We start from the raw sequence: 26,020 nt of genomic DNA, 5'->3' as shown, positions 1-26,020 counted from the left end.
AATTGTTATTAAATAAACAAAAATAATAATTAATAAATATTTATTAAAAAAAAATTATGAGGCGTGCACTTTTGGATTTTCCAATTTTTTTTTTATTATTTTAAAAAAAATCTTGTTGGCGTTTGGCAGAACAAAAAAAATTTTTGATAGAACAATGAAGAACAGTTTTAACGAACAGTTAGTTGATTGAGCCAAAAAAAAGTGCAAAAAATTAATTTCCCCCCGCCAACAGAGCCTAGAGAGCCACTACTATCCACACTACCTACTATCTATTTATGTGTCCGATTAGACTTTTGCTGAGATAAATCTGTGCAAAATTTTCGAAGATTATGAAGAAAACTTATCTTAAATGACATCTATAAGCAATTCAAAGAAAATCGTGATTTCTATTTACAAGTGTCCGATTAGACTTTTGCTAATATAAATCTGTGCAAAATTTACGAAGATTATGAAGAAAACTTATCTTAAATGACATCTATATAAGCAATTCAAAGAAAATCGTGATTTCCGTGTACATATCACGAAAAGAGATAAAGTTAATAAATGATTCGTATGTCACGTTGATGGATACAAACTCATATGTAATTCAAGGTCCGTGTCCGCTGTTTTGTTCGTGATTATTATGACGTCAGCTAGCGGACTACAAACGTTGCTAAAATCTAAGTGCTTTTTAGTTTTTACCACGCGCCGGCCGCAGTCACTCGGCGCAACGCTCGCCTGTAGACGCCGTCGCGGCGGTAACGCTATACCAAATAGCAATCGATCGCTTTCATTCACAATGTTTTGATCTGAAACTTTATAAATACTGTAGTATACTATGACCAGACGGTAAACGGACTTCACATAGAAAGTGCAAGCACTGAACGAAGTTTGAAATCCACAGTGAGATCGCGTGAGAGTCAAAGAACCGGTTTTGTTGCTGTAAATTTATTTTCTCATCATGAAGGATAAAAATAAACGGTAAGTAAATTTTAATATTTTTTAGTTATTTTTTTCTACGAAAATGTGGGGCAAAGAAAAATCTACAAAAAAAATATAAGTATCCAAATTATTTCCATAGCTGTAATGGTACAATTATTTTTATGCATTCAAGCAAATAAAAAAGTTACATCAAAATAATAAATATTTTAAATAGTTATAATAATATCTATTATACTGACTACCCTTATGACTATTTGAACAAGCTGAACGTTGTCTCCCCGGCTCCGCCCGTGGTACATAATATTTACGTTTTCTCTACATAAGAACCATCCTCGTACTTCAAGGAATATAATAAAAAAAGAATTATCGAAATCGGTTCAGCCGTTCTCGAGTTATGCGCTTACCAACACATTTTGCGATTCATTTTTATATATAAGAAGATATTTTAAAAGTTCCCCCAGTATAATGTATTATTTTTGCCCGATTCGTCACTTTCCATTGATAACCAGTCAGTGTCCAAATTACAAGGAAAAATATTATCAAACAATAATATTTATACAAATTTTATTTTTAATTAAAACGATAATTTGACATTTATAGTAGGTAGGTAATTTGGTAATTTCACGAATAATTATTGACGCTATTATGACTGTATCCTTAGACTGTAAGTCTGTATTGCATGCGAATAACTATCCTCTATGCTCGTTGTTCCGGTAAAAATAAAATTACTTGTTAGCGATGGTTATTGTTTTTATTTCAAAAGTAAGCAGTAAAGGAGAATGGCAAACTCCCAAAAGACCCTGGACCTGATTGTTACACTGATGAATTATGGGGGATTAAAGTATCTAATTAAAACTTCACTCAAAAGTTAAACAACAAACAGCCACAGACAAACAGCATTCTTGATTCTATTCACTCATCAGCATCACTGACACTATGACGTTTACAATATAATTGATGCCAGTCTAAAATAAAAATGTTTAATAATTAATTATTATTGAAATGCCCCATATACACTACACACACAGTACACACACTCACACATCCATACCAAACATTCTATAATGGGTACGTTTTCCTCTTTTTTGTATACCATGTCCAAAAAAAAAAATATATATATAACTACTAATTTTTTCCACTTTGTCCATCGAGATAGACTTTGTCACTGTTATAATTAATGTAAAACTACTGTCACATTAATTGTCTTATTATTGGTATTCCTTTTTATTGGCGTATTGTTTTGTTAAAGTTAATTATAAATATTGTAATACAAATAGCTGTAAGGAATCTATGTATGTAAAAAATAAAAATAAAAATAAAATTATTGATCACAGTTATTGATTATGTAAAAAATATTTTTGTTTTATAGAATGACCTTTTACATTTGAATTCAATAAAACTAAAAATAAAATATAAACATCCATTCGTAATAATCGATATATTCGACTATTTTACTCCTGACAACAATGGCATCTCTGCTTGATAAGACCGGTACATAGTGAACACATTAACTTTTTTTTTCAAAGATTTTTTTCAAGTTTTTTTCCCATAGAATCAGAAGTCAATATTTTACAAATAATTATTAAAATTAACATAATGAATTTTAAGTATATTATAATTTCTGTAATAGTTAGGCCCAGTTTCGTCATTCATTAAATTATTTGATATTTGTTAAATTTGTACCTATATAATACGGTCTATAATCTATATGTAATGTTGGTAGGTACAAAGGAATTAACTTTCAATTAATTTAATTAAAAGCATTCTTAAATTTAAACAGAAAATAGACGAAAACATTGAAGGAAAAATAAGGTTGAACAATGTTCCATGTGTGGTAGGTACCCATGATAGGTAGATATAAGCCCTATTTTCTTAACTTGTCTTATCTTATTAATATACTTTAGAAACTCAGTTAATAAAAAAAACGCTATAAATGGATGTTTTTACATCAATCGAACCGGTCACATTGATACTTAATTTACCTAAGTACATTATTACGGAAGTTAAAATTCGAATTAATTTGATTTCTGAATAAAAAGCTAAGAAACATGTTAATTTATTCATATGTATTAGGGTACCTACTTACTGATTCTAGAAACCTTATTATAAAGTTGGTAAAATGAATATTTCATTATTGCACGTAAAATCCCACAAGTATTATCGCAGGATAGAGCAGTTTCACTGAAACCTCTACAATCGTATATAAATATAATAAATTATACGACTAATAGATATTAATAATTGTTTGTTTGTTTGAACGCGCTAATCTCGGGAACTACTTATCCGATTTGAAAAATTCTTTCGCTGTTAGATAGCCCATTTATGCTTTGGTTGCGGGAGGTTTGGAAGACATTATTTTAATTTATTGTTCACTACGGACATATTGCATTCAACGTGAACATAATACTTAGATCATTAATGATCTAAGACATAATATTATGATTAGGTATAGTTTGCAAGCACAATGGGTTGAAATCGAGGAACAATTATTAGTCAATGATACCATTACACCTACCTAAAAGTTGTTATCAGTTATGATTTATGGATAACGAACGAATTTTATATCCGTCTTATAAAAAGTCTTTAGCAGGTTATGTAAACTAGTTACTCGTGAGTAGAAAAAGTTACCTTTACCTACACAAAATGTTACTAACACCAGATAATAAAAATAATCAGTAAACTGTTTTGGAATATTTTAATATTATAAGCTAAATTTTATTCAATAATACTGAAGTATAAAATTGTATGGTAGATAATATTAGCAAAGATACTCTATAACGAGAACAACACGCAGAACGTATCCAACTTATTAATTAGATAGGTTCCTATTAATTATTACTTATAGGTTCTCACCATAGAAATCTAAATAACAAGACACATAGAAGTGCTATAATGTCATAATTCGTATGAAAACCGCTGTCGCCAAAATCAACACATTCAAACCGAAAGCTAAACAGTACACACAAGTAAACTATGCCTTTTATTGGACAGCTTGATTTTAGTGAAAACTAACTTAACTATTAAATTTAGCTTTTGAATATTATGTATCCTAACGCACGAATTTACGGTTTATTTTAGAATAACATCCCTAAGTATATGAGACTTTTTGCTCCAATACGAACAAACGTGATAATAAGAATGGTCGACTGTGTCATTCATTGTTATTTCGATTACTATGGTGACACTCGTAATACTTGTAAATATTCTATAATTTTAAGGAAAAACGGCATTATTTCTAAAAAAAAATATTTTCCGATGAAATATTATTCCTTTATAAGTATAATTACAACTTGTGGAAGAATTTCCGCAATGGGAATTGCTGAAACACACCATGTATACACTCATACGTCTCCAGAGCAACTGAACAGTGACGAATGCACTGGTGATGTGAAAATCACCTAAGTGGCGACAAGGTCACGCACGCTTACGACTTCTAGTGTCTTGTTATTTAGATTTCTATGGTTCTCAACTTCTCACCATTTTGTCAAAATGATTTTACTTTAGGCATTATTAGGAATTACTCTTTCCGAGTTCAAAAAATCATTCTCAATTTGATTGTATTTTTTGTAGGTTTGTTATACAATAATTAGGTATAGCCGAGTCCGCCTATGCGAACCAATCTTGATTCTTCTTTTTTTTAATCTTCTTCTCCTTTATATGGCCTGAATCGGTAATTATCTGTGCCTTCAGGTATCGAATATATATTGCAGACTAATAATAATATACTACGTGTACACAAGTTATAGTAATAAATACATTTGTAGTCTAGTATGCTAACTCTATTATTAAAATAAAACAAATCATCTGTATAAACATACAATGTAATAAATAAATAACTAACAATGTAACGAATGTAAAAGAAAGAACTGACACCTGTTAACCTATTGGTAAGTTGCTTTTACTATGAAATATAATATTTATATTTTATTCATAGTTATAAGTACATTAACATCTGAAATATAAGTCCATTACTATGGCAAAACGGTAAAATGTATTATTACCATGTCAATGACACTGATAAAAAAGCTTTTATTCAGGACTCAGGTGTTTACAATTTCAAATAAAAAATGCCTCACAAGAGATTTCTTGCAACCTCGTCTGATCCAAACGTAATACTTGTGGTAATACGATCGCCTCACACAGGAGGGCTTTGTGTGATAGCATATTTTATAGTTAAGTGAACATTTTGTAAGAATAATAACATAATTAAATAAAACCGGCTAAGTACGAGTCGGACTCGCGCACTGAGGATTCCGTATAAACATGGTTTTTTTATATAATATCAAATATGTTGTAACTTTTTTATACTTTCCATAATGTTTCCTTTATCTGTGCTATAGGACGTTGCTTCGTACCAAATTTCAATATTCTGTGTTCACGGAAAGTAGATTTTGATTGCGAACGAAAATTTCTAAATTAGCGAAAAAGTTAATTAATATATCTTAACTAATTTGATTGCGTTGGCTTAAACTTTGCGTAGGCTTGAGTATTCATACGTTCTTCGGTTCTTGGGAAAAAGAGTCTTGACAGACAAACTCACAGACGGACAACCTGGGTTACGCTTTTTTTTCCTTTTGAGGTTCGGAAGTGGTTCGGAACCCTAAAAGGATTCATATAATAATACCTACTTATTAAACCAGACCATGAGATTTTATACCGATATAAATTTAATTTATAAAATAAATCCTTGACCCCACATCTTTTGCGTTTTAGTTTGAAAACGAACATCAAAGAGTTATTTTATTGCAAAGAAATTGACTCATAAATTATACCTACATACAACATTTCACAATGTATGTAACCAAATCCGATTTTATGTTATAATTTATGCTATACCTATATAAAGATTTAGGCTTTTCTAAAAAAAAACATTTTACCAACTTCATTATTCGTGTGCCCATATTCGCAGTGGTATTCCGCCATATTGAATTTGATTGATCTCGTTTTGATATTGATTATATCTTTGTTTATCCAAAGATTATTAAATAGTTACTACGTAAGTACGGACTACGGAGGGTACAGCCACAGAGGTAAGGAGAATTATCTGTGTACACTTTAGCATCGGGGTTTAGTTAAGTTTTGTCATATGAGATGACTCTCCTTAACTCTACCCTCCATATACTTAAGTTTAACTACTTATAGACTTAATTCTGATCTGTATTTCGCCTGATATGTATTTCATTCAGCCCATTATTATTCTTAATTGGGAATAATTAACATAGCAAAATTTTGCATAGCTAAATAGCATATATAACTATATACATATATAAAATAGCTAAATATTAATCAGCATATTCAGCACTTATATTCTGCTTTACAGACATATTTAGTGATAATTTTTAATTTATATTGATGCAGAATTTTATACATAGTTATTTATTAGTAAATGTAATATTTTGTACCTACATAACTACCTCACATACTTACGTCAAACTAAAATAATATATATATACTTTTCTTGCTATTCATTTCTACTATTCATTCATTATACGTCACATATTAAAAACTTTAATAAATATTAATACGAAATAGGTACATATACCTATGTGTATTTTATTTAAATTAATGCAAAAGGACAGAATAGTTAATAGTACAGGCAAAATTACCTACTATAGTCCGTATTGTTATTATCATTTTAAAGCGCAGACGTCATGCAAAAACCAATTAAGTACCTAACTACTGTAGGTATAGGTAGTAGATGGGATGTAATCTCTAGACTAAAGAATTACTGAAGGAGAGAGAGATATGCTTCATTTTATAAATAAACTAGCGGTCCGCCCCGGCTTCGCCCGTGGTACATATTTCGCAATAAAAGGTAGCCTATGTTCTCTCTCAGGGTCTAAAGATTGTCTGTGCCAAATTTCATCAAAATCGGTCCAGTAGTTTATGCGTGAAAACCATACATACATATACATATACATACATACTTAATTACAAACCTTTCCTCTTTATAATATTAGTATAGATAAAATTTTTGATGAAGACTTTCTTTCTTTCCATTATTCCACCATCAAGCACGTCCACACTTTTAGCAGATAACGGTTTCGACTCTAAGTAATAAACCTAAAGCCATAAGAAGCAAATTTTATACGTTTCAAGATGCTTTCAAGTCTCACATAAAATTTCCTAACGTTTTGTTCTTATGAAGTTCTATAAAAGTGAGATTAAAAATGGCTGATCCACTATATCTCGAGATAAAGTTGTTGATTATTTATCTACCTTCTAGGTACCTACTTACTTACGTTATTTATAAAATTTTATAATACTTAATATAATTTTTTAATTGGAATAACATATTACCTAATACTACATACTCGTGCATCTTCTTACGTTTCCATTAATCGTAATTCATTGGAAATATTTATCTAATCATATTGCTTTGATTGACTTCAATCACTACTAAGATCACTACATAGTACATTCAAGGTTAAGAAAATTGAAAAGTAATAGCAATAGAATAAGTTGACATAATAGTATTTCAATTGCGTTACATAAGGCATTGATATAATAAAGATTGTTGCAAAAGTACAAATCCATTAAAAAAAAAACAATCTGATCAAAATTTCGTCGGTTTTATTCAAATTTAAAGGCAACAATTATGACTTATTTCCATTCCAAAATACTAACACGATAATTATTCGGTTTAAAGAACTTTATTAATCTCATAAACAAGAACAATACAACATGATCTTTTACAAATATGAGAAATAACAATTTTGCAGTTAGTATAACACAATCAGCTATCGAAATTAGTTAAGTATGTCTTTAATTTATTTTTAAAAATAGTAATTGATGAGGATTCTTTAATTGCTTTAGGTAAGCTATTGTACAATTGTGCTCCCTCAAATCTTAAGTTTCTCTTACCGTATAGAGTTCTTATAAATGGTAATTCAAGGTTATCACTCTTTCGTGTGTGGTATTTGTGGGATTTTTTGTTTAGTGTTATTTGTGTTTTTATATTATTAGATAGAATATTTTTAATCAGTATGCATGTGTGATATTTATATAATTTATTTAAATCAAACAATTTGGTACGGAAGTATAGATCCTTAGTTGGCGTTAAAAAATTAAAGTTAAAAAGGATTTTTATTAGTTTGTTTTGCGTAATTTGTAGTTTTTTTAAATTAGTAGGCGCCGATTGCCCCCAAACTGGGATAAGATAATCTAGATGTGGTTTAACAAGCGTGTTATAGATACTATAACGTAATTTAAATGGTATATATTTAGCCGCATTTCTTAAAGCTCCTGTAAGTGGTATTAATTTAGATCTCACATGGTTTATGTGTGATTTAAATGTTAATTTATTATCCAAGATTAGGCCAAGATATTTTTCTTCATTAGATCTGTTTAAAGGTTGCGAGTCTATTGTAAGAGGTGGAAAATAAGATATTTTTTTTTTATTTTTGGCTGCATAGATTACATAAGAGGTCTTTTTTACATTAATTGTCAATAAATTTAATTTAAACCAGCTATTTAATAGATTAAGATCATTTTGAGCAACTTTAGTTAAGTTGACTGCTGAATCCCCGAAGTAGAAGAGACAAGTGTCATCAGCATACAGTGACATGTTCCCAGACAATCCAGCGCTACTGATATCTGATATACACCAAAAAAAGCAACGGTCCTAAGACAGAGCCCTGAGGGACTCCATATTTGATTTCGGCGAGATTTGATACATAATTATTAATTTTTACTATTTGATACCTGTTGCTTAGGTATGAATCAAGTATTTATATTACTACAAACTATATCAGCCTTAGATGATCTAAGATATCAGCTAATATACCTACCTGTACCTTCCTACACGGTGCCAATTACTCATTACTCCGCTCCTGTTGGTCTTAGCATGATGATATATAGCCTACTAGCTTTCCGCCCGCGGCTTCGCCCGCGTTTTCAAAGAAAAACCCGTTCCCGTAGGATTTCCGGGATAAAACCTATCCTATGTCCTTTCTCGGGTATCAAAATATCTCTATACCAAATTTCATGCAAATTGGTTCAGCAGTTGAGGCGTGATTGAGTAACAGACAGACAGACAGAGTTACTTTCGCATTTATAATATTAGTATGGATATTACTCGTGGTGAATGGATTTTTTAAATCGGTCCAGTAGTTTATGAGCCTATTCATTACAATCAAACAAACAAAGTCTTCCTCTTTATAATATTAGTGTAGATAAATATATTTCGGCCGCACTCGGTACGGTTTTCTCCTTTCAAAAGAGATGTTCATTATTATCATTTCTTAAAATGTTAACTAAAAATCATTCATAGATTATAAAGGTTTTGTGAATTTATTGCGAATCGATAACTAAGCATTATCTTGAAAATATAATTTAAATCTAATTTTTTTTTTTTAAATTCTGAAGACTATAATATAGCGATGTCGACATATCATTCACGGTCGTACGAGTCAACTAGGAAGGCAAAAGGCAACTTGGTATTGCCAAACAGACTACTATATCAATATCCCGTCCCAGAAAGTTAGAGGTCACTTTGCGAAATTTGCCAACTGGAGATCATATCATTACTACATAAATATTATAAACATTTATCTTAGACATTTATATTAGGTACAATCAATATTTTATCCAACGTGTCAGAGGCTAAAAATTAATGGGAGAACAATCTATTATTTATTTCAAACTTTTTCTACAATCGCGCGGATAGACATTTTCGAGTAAAAGTAGTATTAATTTTAATTTTACAGCATAATTAAGTAGTCTTTAAAATCTAGTTCATATTTAGCATGTCATGCATAATATGTCGTGGCCATATCGTAGATTTGCTCATTTCATGAAATGATTGATCATTTCGTGAAATGGTCGCTTTTCATGAAATTGTTGAATGTCTATTGGCCACATCATGTTGTGGTTTGAACAGATCAGTGATAAGAAATCGTTTCTCGTCGTTCTTTCTTTATGGCCAACTAAACGCGCGGTTTTTTTCATGAAATGATCAAAATTATTTAATCATATCGTAAAATAGTTACATTAATTATTGGTAGAGGCGCTACAAGCGCTGTGTTTATGTGACTTGAATGACAATGAACAAGTTCTTTAAATATATATATTTTTTTAATATCTTATCGACTTCCTATATTTTAAACGATCTGGCCAAGTGTGGATGACAAAATCGTGAAACATTGACGATTTAACGATCTGGTCAAACTATGTTGGCCACATCATGAAATGCGACCATTTCACATACCTACATCTAAATCGGAACCTTATAAGTAAAACATTATATATACCTACCTATAAATAATATTAATTCTGTTGTAAATTTAACTACAAAATAGAATTTTAAAACTTACATTAGGAAAAACTTTTTGATCGTTTTTAATTTCTATTAACAAATCTTTGGTAATCGAACCGTATTTATCATAATTTTTTGTCCCGTGTACGATATTATCTGGGTCAGATGACAATAAAAATCGTCTGACCCACAACAAACGGCGACACCTACTTCAGCCAAATTAATATACAATGTTTGTGACGTTTGTACCCAAAAACAAGTTTATAGGTATGTAATAAATATATGTGAACGGTTCAACCAAATGGTTGTACCGTTGTAAATACAGCTTCACAAGGAAAGGATATTATTTTATCGTAGTACGGTAGGAAGGTTAAGGGTTAGTATGATAACAATTAAACTGCATGTAAATACAATCTTGCAAACTGCTAGTGACCGTATCGGACGTTTTATTAATTTCATTAAATATATAACAAACAAACAATGGTTGTGTTATTGTTCGGCTACGCGTTTCACATTCGCGGATTACGTATATTGAAGGTACAAAGGTAAGTCTGTTCGTAAATAAGCACGCGCAGATATTCATTATTCAGATTTCAGTAACGAGTAGATGAGCTCGTAGGTATTATGAGATAGTTTAGATATCTTATCGTGCTCGTTCGCAGCATAATCGATCGAGCTTGCGTACAAAGCTCGAATTTCTAAGAATATGAACTAATTCATACCTATACGTACAGCAAAGCTTAGCGTTAGCCGTTATATTAGTTGCTAATCTTGAAACATTTTACAATTAATAATGTAGTTTGTTTTCTGTTATTTATATTAGAGTATTGTTTAATTAAAAAATAACTTATTTACTTACATTTAGTCATTCAATTTTTGCAAAGGTATGATAGGTACACATGGAATCGATGGGTAATTTTCACGTTCCCTATTTTTTGGGCTCATTTGACTGGACAATGAAGAAAGTATTGTACCTACTTACTACTAAGTAGTGTTAATTATTTTATTCCTCATATGATTATCCTTACTAGCATGTCAATGAAAGTGCGTTATATCCATAATAAATATATCGAATATCGATTGACTCTTGGCGCCGATATCAATTATTTTCCCATCACGCACACGCCTTTCTTCTGCGTGATGGTATGTACCTACCTACATGTTATGACGTTTAGTAGCATAAGTAATTTAGTTAAAATATTCATAAAAAGTTTTGTTTTGTTTGTACTTTAACATATTCCTACAAAGCGAGTGTACCGTATACAATAGTTGTATGTATTAGCATACCAATGCGTTGACCAAAATTCATGAACTCATTTACTCAAAAAGATTAAAAGTGTTATATATATTAATTAATAATTATTAACCAACGTAGAAAGGACCTGTATAGAATTCTTTCACAGAAGTAAATAAGACACAATGTTGTGTACTTGTGTGTGACGTAGATAAAAAATTGACCTTTAAAACTTAAATAACCAAGAATCAAAATCATTACAAAATTGTAGTTACAATTGGTAAAATCGAAATTATTCAAAAAAAATTAAATAAAATGTTATTAAAGCATTATATTAGGTATTTGCTTAGATCATTAATTTGTTGTAACTTTAAATTTATACTTTTCGCAAATTTTCCTTTATCTCTTCTAGTTCTGTATGACGTTGCAGCTTCGTAGGTATCAAATTTCAAGATTCTGTGTTCACGGGAAGTACAATTTGCAGCATAAATTATCTTTTGATTGCATTGGTTTAGAAGTTTGATTTTTTCACACATATGTAAATTTCAAAATACCTCCAGACCGCGTTCCTCAGGGTCTTGATAGACGGAGTACGGACAAACAAACGGAGAAACAGATAAACGGGCAATGAAGATCCCGTTTTTACTTATAATGACCATTGTTTGCACCTTATTTTCACAAACAAAAGCATTAGGCAATAAGAAGATATCATTAATGACATCAGTACGGTCTATTGGCTCTATATTGGCTCGCATGTCGAAATATATTTCCACAAAACAGCCGTACTGGGTCTTACGCTAAATAAAACCGAACCGTACGGTTCCACAAATAACGCTCTAGTCCGAATAAAAAAAAATTGGCAAACACCTAAATAGACTCATGTGACGAGCATGCGGTACACGTACCAAATATAACTTTTTGCTCATCTATTTACTTTTTTTAGTCACTTTTATCCTACCTATATATATTCAACGAAGCAACACAATTCTGTAAGACCTGCACATGGTCAAATGCAAAGAGTTTATATTCGCTATTAATTTATCGTATGAGCATTTCGAGTATGAGTTGGGAAATATTGTGCAATTACTAACTAGTGTTACAATTTTATAGAGAAAAGTTTAATTTTATTATTTTAATAGATATCATTGACAGTGTTTGAATAACCCATTGACTTTCATGCTGATCCATTCGTTGAAATCATCATAGTTGAAATAAATTAAAAATACGAATCTAAATTTCAAATTAAGTTAATCTAGCTAGCAGTTAATCAAGTTCTCCCTGATACAATAGATAGAATTTCATTTCGTCGCCAGTAATGGCATTCATATTATAGTAATTTCAAATTTGTAAGATAAATATAAACGCTACTTTTTCGTTTACAAAATAATGTGCTCTTCTAAAGATAACCTACCCAGAGTGCAATACAATTTTGCAAAGTCATTCGTATACAAATGCGTAATGTAATGTAAAAATACATTAGTTTAAAATTTAAAATTTAAATCAATGGTTTAAATCTTCTGTTGTAATACCTATATACAAAAATATAATTTTCTTACAGCGATGGTGCTCACGAGGCAATGCTCTCTCAAAGTCCCAAGCCAGTGGTCAAGGGAAAAGAAGAGAAGAGTCAAGAAGAATATGAAGCTCTTCAAAACTTCCTTCGTAGTATTAGCTCCACGGCCACTCTACCGCCTTACGTAAAGGGTGAAACCTACTCATCAGTGCGCGGAGTATTTAATCAGGTAACATTAACATTATATACCTATGGAGAAAAATCAATTCAGAGTAAAAAAAAATCCTTTTTCCTTTCAAATAAATCGCCTTTCGATTGATTGAGGTTCTTCAGAGCGTACCTAATCTGTTTCATAGTGTGTGTATTATTAAACTTATATTTAAGTATAAAGTACCTACACACTACACATATCGTCAAACTAATATGATTGAATTTACAAGAAATTTGCCATATTAACTTAATGAAGTGGAGAATGCCGTCATTGATAAATTACCTACACCCATTATAGATATATAGTTACATGACCCAGTGAGATACCTTTTAACTTGATTAGTATTGAGAAACCAGTAATTACAGGGTACGAACATTCTATATTAATTCAGTGTTAGCGTTAGTAGGTATATTATTATATCAATAAATATATTTTTACTATGGCTTTCCCAATTGCTCTCAAACACATTCAATGACATATCAAATAAATTATTACGCATAAACCGTCAATATTACGTAAGGAGTCAAGTTCATGTTAACACTCAAACGCTATTGATAAGATTTCATGCACAGATTTCATGATTTATCGAGATGACATTGATTTTAAATTCAAATATAGGGCTCTGATAAACGGCAATATACGGCAATCATAGAAATCTAAATAACAAGACACTAGAAGTCGTAAGCGCGCGTGACCTTGTCGCCACTCAGGTGACTTTCACAACACCAGCGTGTTCGTCACTGTTCAGTTGCTCTGGAGACGTATGTGTATAAACATGTTGTGTTTCAGCATATCCCATTGTGGAAATTCTTCCACAAGTTGTAATTATACTAATAAAGGAATAATATTTCATCGGTAAATATTTCTTTTTTAGAAATAATGCCGTTTTTCCTTAAAATTATAGAATATTTACAAGTATTACGAGTGTCACCATAGTAATCGAAATAACAATGAATGACACAGTCTACCATTCTTATTATCACGTTTAACACAAATTTCAACCTTATTTCTATGAGTTTATGTTCAAAGTTATATCTATTGAAAATTGACAATTTCTGTTGTAGAAAAGCCGAATTTTTTCGTATTGGAACAAAAAGAAACAAAACGTCTTATATACTTAGGGATGTTATTCTAAAATAAACCGTAAATTCATGCGTTAGGATACATATTAAAAAGCTTAATTTAATATTTAAGTTAGTTTTCACTAAAATCAAGCTGTCCAATAAAAGGCATAGTTTACTTGTGTGTACTGTTTAGCTATCGGTTTAAATGTGTTGATTTTGGCGACAGCGGTTTTCATATGAATTATGACATTATAGCACTTCTATGTGTCTTGTTATTTAGATTTCTATGACGGCAATACATGATGAGATGGTATCTCTCATTTAACTGAATAATTTATTCAATGATTAACTAATATGAATTTATGTGTTGCGATTTCTAATGTTCGTCTGATATCCGGGGACCAATTTTATTAACATAACATACAGTACATACGTACATAAAAAAAAATATTTAAAAAATAAATTGTCTGTTTTTAGTAGTTACGTTCATAAGGTGTGGTCTTTGTCTTTGTCTTGTTCACTAAGCTTGACCTATTTCGGTCACATCTGCTTTCTAGTTTCAACAATAGCAATAATTGAGAGTCATATTATTGATATATATAATATGTACCACAGAATATACCTACTAGTATGTAGTAGTAAAGTGAATACGAATTCACTTTAGGACCCTTGTACCCCTGTGACCCTTGGCCTTGTGACCCTGTACTGTAGCAAACTGGGCTTATTTTTATTGCGTGGAAAATAAATTTTTAAATATTGTACAAAATAACGTGTTAAATCTTATCTTTTAAAAAACATCATTATGTAGAAGGCAACAAACTTGATAATAATTTGTACATGGATGACTTTTTATTTATTAGTTCTTGCGAAATAAAAATCGCAAACATTTTTCGAATGTATAGGTACAACAGTGGCATGTTTAACTCACACTATTCCATAGAAAGTTCTTTCTAGATCTTTCGTTGTTTTCTCATAAAACATTGGCAGCGGCGATAGGCGCAATGAATTATACGATTATAGTATTCATACGATTACACAACTGAGGTGGAAGCGACCCCAAGGAGGCAGCATCGATTAGCATACGACTTCCCTGATAGATTTCTCTGTCATTCGGCGAATATATGAACTAAACAATTAAGTAGAGATTAAAAAAAACTTCTTCAGTCGCCAGCTTACAGCACTATACATATAAATCAAGCTGACTTTTGATACGAAAACATAGCGTGAAGTTAAGGAAAAATAATAACTACATATGTAGGTATATGGAATATGTATTATTGTTAATATGGTCGATTTTCGTCGCGTAAAACTAGATAATCAACCACTTCCTGGCTGAAATCTGACACAAATGGGAGCAAATGTTTAAATTAAATTACAATAATTACAAAAAATACCATATATTTAATCAGTTTTGTACTTTTGTTACAGTGCCTTATAACATGTGCAGTGCTCATATTAGCAGCGGGTGCAGGTCACCCCATAGGTTTTTCTGCTGTGGCTTTGCCACAACTTCGAACGGAAAACTCCACTATGAGGATAGATGACGATATGGGGTCTTGGATAGGTAAGTGCTTAGAAAAAAGTAATATGTTAAATAAATGGATATGAATATACATATATGTATTAGCATAATCTTTCATGAGTCGTGACTCGTGACTTTACGTAAAAATTGGAAAGAAATAAACTGTCAATAGCGTTATGATAATTACGATGGACAAACATCATAACTAGGGAATCCAATCCCGCAAACGCGGGATCCCGCTAATGCGGGATCCCGCACCTTTTTTGCGGGATCAAAAATGCGGGATTACTCATGCGGGATCCCGCACGTTCGCGGGATTGAAAAAAAGTAAGAAAAATAGGCTCAGACGATGATCGGAACTATTATCGGACGGAACAGAACGTAATCAATGTCAGTTCCAGTACTCTATGACTGGGGATTCCCCTACGGCGCACGGGGATTTAACTTTGCGCGTACTGAATGGGTGGCAGAGTCTAGAGCTGCTGTGCGTGTACCCACTCGAGATAATTCAACTGATTTGATATTGACACTTTTTGAATGTGGAGGGAATAGGGGGAAGTATTTGGAAGCTGTTTATACTTATGTAAAGTCAATTCCGCCTACAAGTGTGGAAGCCGAGCGTGCTATTTCCGCCGCTGGCTATTTATGCAACAAGATAAGATCAAATCTAAAAGATGAAACGTTAGATACTTTATCATTTCTTCGAAAGTATTTTCAAAAAAAAAAATAAGCTGATTTTAAATGCCTCTAAAACCAATGAATATGTTCTATTTCAAATAAAAATCTAAATATGAAACGTGAAATATTGTGAATATTGTATTGTCTTAAACATCATTATATTTAATTTATAATATAAGTGATAACTTTGCTTCATGTTGATAAGAATAATTAAAAATATTTGTGTGTACATTCTTTCTTTAAATTACTATTAATTGAAACAAAAATAATAATAATTCCGCAAATCCCGCGGGATCCGCGGGATTGATGATCTTAATCCCGCAGGCTTGCGGGATCGCGATTTTGATGCGGGATTGGATTCTCTAATCATAACGCAATCATCATTTATCATTATTGAACTTACTTAGGTATGACGTATGTAAAATTTCATGTGATTTGTTTTGTCTACAAAAATACTTCTACCTAGCGGCTAACTATCTATAAAAACGATTCAAATTGATGATTCATGTGATTATATTTTTTTTTATAAATTCATTTAGGTAATTAATTAATTAAATCGAAAACTTAAATCGGATTTGATGATAATTTATTCTTTTAATTATTAAAGACATAAAATTAGCTATCCAACAACATAAAATATGTACATAAATTATGAATTGGGAACAAAGAAAGAAAATTATTTGAAAATTACCTCTTTGTTGTCATTGTTATTTAAACACGTTTTTGTGTCTTGAAATGTAAATTTATAATTGAATTAGTTTCATATTTTTCTCGGGTGTTATTTTTCATAATACATACCTACAATCTCCACAACAGAAAATGTTAGCTGACAAAGGAGTGAAAAATAAAATTGTTGACGGACAAAGTACCTACCAAGTAGGTACATACTTATTATATACCTACGTACCTTTTGTCATTTAGCTTCTTCAAATTAATTGTGATTAATGTTCGAGAGCAAAACAAATATCAGATGGCAACATTTTTAAACTTGTAAATTGTAATTATTCACTGTTCAGTAATTGGTAGCAATTACTATTCATTAACGTGATTGGCTTCGAATGTAATGTTTGTTTTCTTCTCAGACCTGATGAATCTTGAAAACTTAGTAGGAATAGATGTTGATATATGTATCGGTCTGGATTGTTCGATCTGTTGGGTAGCTCTACTTCTAGTAGTCAACTATCAACCAAATACATTTTAATGAATATAAAGTACCTAGGTAGGTATGTCCCTAAATAGAGAAAAATAACTCATTATAATATCATGACACATATTATGTTACCGCTATACCATACCAATATAAAAACACTATACTAATGAGTAATGACATTCTCAGAATACCGAAACAATAAATTAAGCTAGGAATTCGACTGATAAAGGTTAATAACGCCACAGATAATATAATACTATAATACCTACTATAACGCTTAGGTATTTTTGGATCATATATATAGTACGTATACAATCCCTCAGTCCTCTACCTATTGCAGTATGTGGTAGTAGTTTATGCTTTTACTTATTTATCGTATCATAAATAATTAATTTCCATTTGCCTTTCAATTATATTTTTTACGTTGCACATCAATATCACATTAATTATAGTCCCTGTACCTTACATTGACACACTTAGCAACCGTAGATTGCAAGCTGCAATAAATAAAATAGTATAGGTACCTACATTTCTTGCCAATGCACATTGCACGTGTCATCTCTATGAATTATAATATTGTAGTTGTCTCTTTTATATAATCAGTCGTCAGTAGGTACCTACACTACTTAGTACTTACTTACTTTTTAGCAAATTTACACGAATTATGTAGGTATTATATCTATAATTTATAAAGGAATGCACACTAACCATATTTTCATAAACGGTTAATATACCTAGAAAAATGAATTGATTTAAATGATTTTAAAACACATACATGTTGCATCACATTTTATATGCGGAGTATCTAATTAATATCTTCACGATTTCAAATGTACAAATGTATAGAATCAATATATTATATAAGCCTTACATGCTTCTCCAAAAAATTCTCGATCGATATGTTTTGCAAAAAACGAACAATGAATTTATTGTATAAGTAATGCTATATTACGTAACTACTTCGATAGGAAGTTGGCAGGGTCAAGGGTAGATATGGATGTGAATCTATTATTAAGCTGTTTATACAAGAACATACAATTTTAACTGTCTAAGGAAAATAAAAATTGGCCTTTTTTGTCAGTCCTTATTACTACATAAATATCAATCAAAATCTGAATCTGCTTATTACAATTTTTAAAGGACAAACCAATGAACGTCACTTCCTTTACAGCTAGTATCCATTCTGCGGCAACTCCCTTGGGTTCAATGCTCTCCGGACCAATAATGGAAGCGATAGGGCGAAAGCGGACCCTTCAAGCATCCACCTTGCCTCTAGTAGTGGGCTGGATACTTATTGGCACTTCCACACATCACGCCTTACTACTTCTAGGACGTGTCGTATGTGGTTTTGCCGTCGGTATATTAGCGGCACCATCACAGGTAAATAAATTCAGCTTGATTATCAGGAAATTACACTTATGAATCTTCTTTGCTCATAAAAATTAGCAACTATAATGTATATTTCATATTCATCGCTATAAATTGTGAACGTCACTATAGCTATGGTTAAACGGATGTAGAGCTAACGAATTCATCATGATTTTTCTTTATAAAAAAAATAAATGAACGTATATATTTTCTTTTATTTTAAGAGGCAAGGAAATGCTGAGGCATTTTACCTCGACTATTTATATGATAAATAAAACCAGTCCGTATAATCAATAGTGAATAATGAATATCACTATTCACTATCATTACGGTCTATGTCTGGTGCACTCTAATTAGGTACTTACATTACAGACTACAGTAACAGAAGGACCCATTATGAATAGTTTCTATAATATATATTTTCTTTCCAAGGATATTACTATTTTAATTTTAATATCTACATTTTTTGATCCGCAAAAGCTTTATGGTGGAAGCTAGGAGCTATATAAACTTGTTTTACAACTATAATTACACTATTATAAGAACAACCATTACTGTACGATTTAATCTCAAGGTATTGCATTAATACCTCCTATTTATTAACCGATATCGCTATAATATTTTCGATCCACAGGTATATTTGGGAGAGATATCGGAGCCAAGACTGAGAGGTCTTCTAATTGGAACACCGTTCGTGGCCTATTCACTGGGAGTTCTTTATGTGTATGCTCTTGGCGGGGCGCTACCGTGGAGATCGGTTGCACATCTATCTATAGTGCTGCCGACTTTAGCGTTTGTTGCCTTGTGCTTTTCTCCGGAGAGTCCCACGTGGTTGGCACGACGTGGTCGGTTCCATGAAGCCATGGCGGCCATGTCAAGGTTACGTGGAGATCCTGATACTGTAAGTTTTATTACCAAAATTTTTTAAATTTTATAAGCATCTAATTCAAAATTATAATTCGTCTTGATACTAAAGGAACACTGCAAAATGCTTGAGGAAAATATATCTATTGTTCATGTCCATGATGTTTATACTTATATGACTATATTTACCTTCTCCCATATAGGTAGGTATGTACCTAAGTAAATTTAACAATACAAACTTGCATAGAGTACTTACCTTAAACATGATTACCTAATCCTCAACACCCCATTACAAGCAACTGTTTGATATAATTCCGCTGAACAATGCCTTAAGTGGTTTGTTTTCAAGCTCGTAACACGGCACTGTGTTTCATTAGATCAAAAAAATTTCCCTGTGCTGTTTATTGTACTTATCGATCAAGGGATGTATTTACAATGTAAGAGTAGAACACCCACGTGTCAATTTCTTATACTTTTTTTTTAATAAAATGGCAAACTTTAGGTGAATTTTTCATGAAAAATATTGAAATGTATTCTGAAATCGTAACTGTCTAAGATATTTATTTTAAATAAATATAGACTTATAAAGCATCTTTAGGCGCATATTATCCAGTTTTTATTTTTGGAAAACTACCTCCGAATACCGAGAAATATATTTTTTTCAGATTTTCGTTTTTATTTTTTTTCTCCCTAAAAACGCAAAAGTGCGGCTTGTCACTAGCATAGAATTATTGCTCGTAATAAGGCCTATCACTCATAAAAAAACCACGCCGCACTATTGCGGTTTTTGGGAAGAATACGACATTTTCAAAAAGGTCAAAAAACACAACATAGGGTTGTCGCAAAAAGGTAAAACAAGTTTTTTTTTCTTCTAAGTGTGGATATACGAGGAATAAAAAGAGATATAACTTACATACTTATCACATCGCAAGCTTCTTCATGGAAAAAAATAAATTCCTCAAACACGTGCTTATCAATAGTATAAATAAAAAAAAAAATTAAAAAAAGGTTTCCCAAGCAGGTCATTAGATTTCATGCCTAAATATCTCATTTATTGTAATATGGTAAAAAATATAGTACAAAACAAAATAAAAAGAATGATGGTCAAATTTATTGACAACCCTTACACTATATTTAGAAATTGGATTCCTTCTAAAAACCGCAATAGTGCGGCGTGGTTTTTTTATGAGTGATAGGCCTTATTACGAGCAATAATTCTATGCTAGTGACAAGCCGCACTTTTGCGTTTTTAGGGAGAAAAAAAATAAAAACGAAAATCTGAAAAAAATATATTTCTCGGTATTCGGAGGTAGTTTTCCAAAAATAAAAACTGGATAATATGCGCCCAAAGATGCTTTATAAGTCTATATTTATTTAAAATAAATATCTTAGACAGCTACGATTTCAGAATACATTTCAATATTTTTCATGAAAAATTCACCTAAAGTTTGCCATTTTATTAAAAAAAAAGTATAAGAAATTGACACGTGGGTGTTCTACTCTTACATTGTAAATACATCCCTTGATCGATAAATACAATAAACAGCACAGGGAAATTTTTTTGATCTAATGAAACACAGTGCACGGTTTCGAGCAATCGTGTCTAATGAGCTCAATAAGCACGCGCGCGCCAATTGAACTGATGTTTCTCGAACATTTAACCGCTTCGACGAGCTACATTTTTAAGAAGCAACATAACACCCATATTAGTCTTGCTGTGTACTCTTGTTTAACAACCCATTATAATGTAACGCTACACGACTCGTTATATCATTATGTCACAGACATTTAAACAACACACGCTCTTCAATTTCAGAATTGTTATCTAGCATTACTGTACGATTTTCATTCCCAATTTGAATTATTAACTACATAATGACACAAATTGAGTTTAGTAGACGAAAATCTGTCTAACTCACATAATTATATGTAGTTAAAATGCGACGTTATTATCATCCATAGTTAACATCTTATGTATTTCAGGCGCAAAGAGAACTCCATGAACTAATATCGGCCCGGGAAAAGGAAAAAGCACGAGGTGAAGAGACCATTCGTTTCTTCGCGACTGTCCTCCGACCGCCGGTGATGAAACCACTGCTGCTTATCAACGCCTTCAACATGCTTCAGATCCTGTCGGGCAGCTACGTTGTAATCTTCTATGCGGTCGACATTGTCAGAGATGCGGGCGGTTCTTTGAACCCTCATGTACGTATAATGCTAGTTACTGAAATAATTTAATTTTTCCCTTATCGTTGACATTTTTCGAGTCAAAAAATAGATACCCCTCTCCTTTTTTCTATAGGGTAATAACACAGGTTTACAATATTGTAATACTGTGGTAATAATATAAATAGGTTCAGAGAGTGAATATTTTCATATTATGTATCTATAGACGGACAGTCACAGAGAAAAATTACTTAAATGCGTTTAGTTGAATTCGATAAAAGATCATATTACTTATAAATAAAACATATTATGGACCTAAACTAGTTTATTGATTTTATTTATTTGATTTTGTTATACATATTTCCTCGTAGCAACGATTTGTTATGTTACCTACTTAAGTTGGTGATGATTCATGCTGTTAGAAATAAATGATACGGGTAATTTGCTAAGAGCTGCTAGTAAAAAATAACGCATTATTACTTGTAAGTAGTAAGTAGGTACTTACTTATTTATTTATTTATTTATTTATTCATACTTTATTGCTCTGACAAAGCTTAACTGGGAACTTAATCTAATTATAAATTAAAACAAATGGCGGTCTTATCGCTAAATAGCGATTTCTTCCTACTTCAATAGATTTGGCAAAATTAGACATAAAAACTTACCATGACGTAACTTACCACACATATTATTACCTACCTACTTATAATGTACATTTTTACCAAACCTAATATTTTATTATTCATACATGCGTACGGTGATTCTTTTTCGAAAGTAGAATATCACCAAGCCGTGTCTGTGCGCCTGATTTAGTGGGTTATTTAAACTGAGGTACAAATTTAAAAAAAATATCCGGACAAATAAAATTCTGAATCAATATATTATTATTAGATAACAAATATTTTTTGTTATCTAATAATAATATATTAAATTAAATTATTTATTTTCCAGTTGGCTGCCAATGCGAGTGCCCTGGTCCGTCTAGTTGTGACGGTGTTAGCGTGTGTGATGCTGCTCAAGGTGACCCGGCGAGCTCTCGTGCTGGTGTCAGGAGCGGGTACTGCGGTGTGTACCCTCGCACTCGCTTTCCTTCTCTCCCAAGGGCCCGGCACCGGCTTCCTTCCACCCACTCTCATCCTGGGCTACGTCGCATTCAACACTCTAGGCTTTTTCCTCCTCCCGGGCCTGATGATAGGCGAACTCCTACCGACCAAAGTGCGAGGCCTCTGCGGCGGCTACATATTCTGCCTCTTCAACGCCGTCCTCTTCGGTTTCACGAAACTGTACCCAGTCATGGAGAACGCTATCGGCATGACCGGCGTCTTTGGTCTCTTCGGCGCCTCAGCCACGCTAGCGACGTTGGTACTATTCCTCCTACTCCCGGAGACTAAAGGAAAGTCGTTGATTCAAATAGAACAGTATTACCAGAAACCAAACATATTATGGGTTACGAGAAACAGAACTGAAAATGGTCAAGGTGTGTAGGAATAGCGATAGAGTACTTAATGAAGGAGCTTATGTCCGTGTGGATAACATGAGAATGCCTACTCTCAGCATTTAATGCAACTGCCGCATTCTTCACAAACACATTTTCCAAGGTTCTAGAAACATTTAGAATGTTTATTGTTACTTCGTAGATCTAAGATGAATTTGTGGTATATTTAGTGTAACCGTTGTTGTTAGTACTTACTATTTACTTCGTTTTACAAATTTCGACATATATGGCATTAGCTAAGCATTTGGTACTTCTAAGATAATCTATATTATTATATGTGTACCAATGTTACAAGTCTATAATATTTTACTAAGGATTCTAATATGAGAAGAGTCGCTTCCTTAAATATTTTATCAATGCCTTAATATATTAGGTATAAAACTAAATGTTTCCTGTTGAGCTTAACTAACTGATGTTAAATGAATAATTATCATAATGAACTATTTTTTATCAAATACAAACCAAATGACGACAGTTATATTTACCACTTCTTCGAACGAACAATTACTGGGATCCAATTGAGATCTGTGTACCTATTTAAATATGAAATTAAAGGTGACGTACCTAATATCCGTTAGATAGAGTTTTTTTTCAATTATTATTTTAATGTTTAATTAATTCGACTAATGTCTAATTAATTGTAAAAATCGTATTTTTTTAATCGATGGAAAAATTAGTTTTCACATTCTACATTACACAAATTGCTAGATACTTTAAGTACTTATAGATAAGTTGAACATATATCTGCACGATCCAAACCACATAAATTGATTTGTGTCTACAATAATTGATTTTGCATTCAAATATACATATTATAAAGTTACTAAAAAGTAAAAATATCATAAAAAAATATCCATTAATAGTCTTGTCCATATCCAGTCCAATCTTTTTAGGTGGTAGGCTATATAAAGAGTACTTACCTACATTTAATAAACCTTACCTTCAAACATTCTACTTACGTTTTTTTTTTTACTATATCTTTACTATATAATATATATATACTTACTACTTTTGATATATATTTATACTTTTTAGCATGCCATTATGTGAGATTATCTGTGATTTTTAAATGACCACGTAATAGTCCAATGATTTTCATATTGTAAGATCTTTTTTAAGTGATATATTTATATAGGACAATTATTTTTGTAGTTAAGAAATAGAAAATGTGATAAAAATATACAACTTGAAAATATTTATCGTTTTATTTTTCCACGGAAATATTAAGTTGCTGCGTTCTACAAAAGTATTTCTGGAATTGCGAAGGCATAACATAGTTAATTATCTAATAGCTTATAATTAAGAACCCAATGTCACATACTACTTCATGGGGTATGTACTAGTGAACCTTCCTCGATTTCAGCCATGTTTATTTAATTTACCTACTTTACTATATAACCTTTCACCCGCAAGGAACCGATATAAAAAAATTGGAGCTATTATCAATATTGTTGTATATTTCGACTTAACTCATTACTAGACAAAAACGTGTATCATACATATCTTCATACCATTAATATCTGCTACTAACCGATGATCTAGTTTATATAAATAACTATTATTCTTTAACCTTTGACCCGGATAGAAGCGATATAAAAATTAATAGATGTTCAATCCTTGTCATAGGTCAATCTTGGGCGTTTTTATTAAAACTCTTTTTTTTTTACTAAACTAGTAAGATACATGCAATTATTATTTGCTCTATTTAATGATGGTCTTATTAGTAGATGGTCTTATTAGTTTGTGATGAAAAATGGATTCTTTACGACAATCGGAAGCGTTCGTCGCAATGGCTATCCCCAGCCCCCTTAGTCAAGTGGCTTTCTGTTAGCGTAGCGTTCAATAGAATAGACTACGAATGTATGAGATTGACGTAAGCTGTAGATAAACGGCGTTCAATAGAATAGACTACGAATGTATGAGATTGACGTAAGCTGTAGATAACGTTTATCTACAGCTTACGTCAATCTCATACATTCGTAGTCTATTCTATTGAACGCTACGCTAACAGAAAGCCACTTGACTAGGGGGGCAGGAGTATCAGCTAAATCCTGCCGTAAACAAAAATTGACTCTGAAAAAGTTACTTGTGAGTGTTTATTGGACTAGTGCTGGTGTCGTTCACTACAGCTTTTAAAATCTGGCCTAACGGTTACGGCAGATATCTATTATCAGTAACTGCCATGATGGAAAAAATAGCTGCTAAACAACCAAGACTGGCCATTCGCTCTAGGCCACTGTTGCTTCGGGACAACGCTAGTCCACACACTGCACAACAGATGGCCGCAAAACTGGAGGAGCAGCAATAAGCAATTGGAATGTCTGCGACATCCACCGTACTCCCCGGACCTTGCTCCATCAGATGACCAATTTTATCGGAATTTGGATAACTTCTTACATGGAAAAAAATTCAACTCTAATGTGGCAGTCCAAACCGCATTCAAAGAATTTATTGAATCTCATCCCTCCGTTTTTTTTAGTAACAAAAATGCATCGATAATAATGGTACACTGTACACACAGGAACTGTGTGTACATACTTTGATTAATTAAATACTTACATTAAACAAAACAAATCGA

At 31.8% G+C, this 26,020-nt stretch overlaps 1 protein-coding gene across 2 annotated transcripts; it reads left to right on the top strand.

Moving 5' to 3' along the window:
• The first annotated feature begins 698 nt into the window (after window positions 1–698).
• On the top strand, window positions 699–24,640 carry LOC149483299 (facilitated trehalose transporter Tret1-like). Of its 2 annotated transcripts, none has more exons than XM_089702311.1 (7): window positions 699–960; window positions 12,970–13,153; window positions 15,628–15,763; window positions 18,721–18,929; window positions 19,552–19,818; window positions 21,765–21,986; window positions 22,899–24,639. In XM_089702311.1, exons 1-7 carry the CDS (start codon window positions 941–943, stop codon window positions 23,430–23,432), a joined length of 1,572 nt encoding a protein of 523 aa, XP_089558437.1. In that variant the 5' UTR covers window positions 699–940; the 3' UTR covers window positions 23,433–24,639. The 2 variants fall into 2 exon arrangements, with proteins under 2 accessions (XP_089558437.1, XP_089558439.1); XM_089702313.1 differs by lacking the exon at window positions 699–960 and adding an exon at window positions 10,515–10,722 and having other exon boundaries at window positions 22,899–24,640.
• The last annotated feature ends 1,380 nt before the right edge of the window (window positions 24,641–26,020 follow it).

The sequence above is a fragment of the Colias philodice genome, chromosome 13, assembly GCF_061535455.1.
Source record: "Colias philodice isolate Cphi_HAF_F1 chromosome 13, ilColPhil1 Martin Lab GWU primary, whole genome shotgun sequence".
Lineage (NCBI taxonomy): Eukaryota > Metazoa > Arthropoda > Insecta > Lepidoptera > Pieridae > Colias > Colias philodice.
The sequence above is the reverse complement of the archived record's forward strand: the minus strand, read 5'-3'. Positions and strand labels throughout refer to the sequence as shown.

What these genes read in the sequence shown, in the direction of transcription:
- LOC149483299 (XM_089702313.1), top strand. Translation starts at nt 10,658, where the DNA reads ATGGTTGTGTTATTGTTCGGCTACGCGTTTCACATTCGCGGATTACGT. An exon ending in TACGTGGAGATCCTGATACT is followed by an intron (nt 19,819 to 21,764) that starts GTAAGTTTTATT and finishes TATGTATTTCAG; the next exon opens with GCGCAAAGAGAACTCCATGA. An exon ending in GCGGTTCTTTGAACCCTCAT is followed by an intron (nt 21,987 to 22,898) that starts GTACGTATAATG and finishes TTTATTTTCCAG; the next exon opens with TTGGCTGCCAATGCGAGTGC.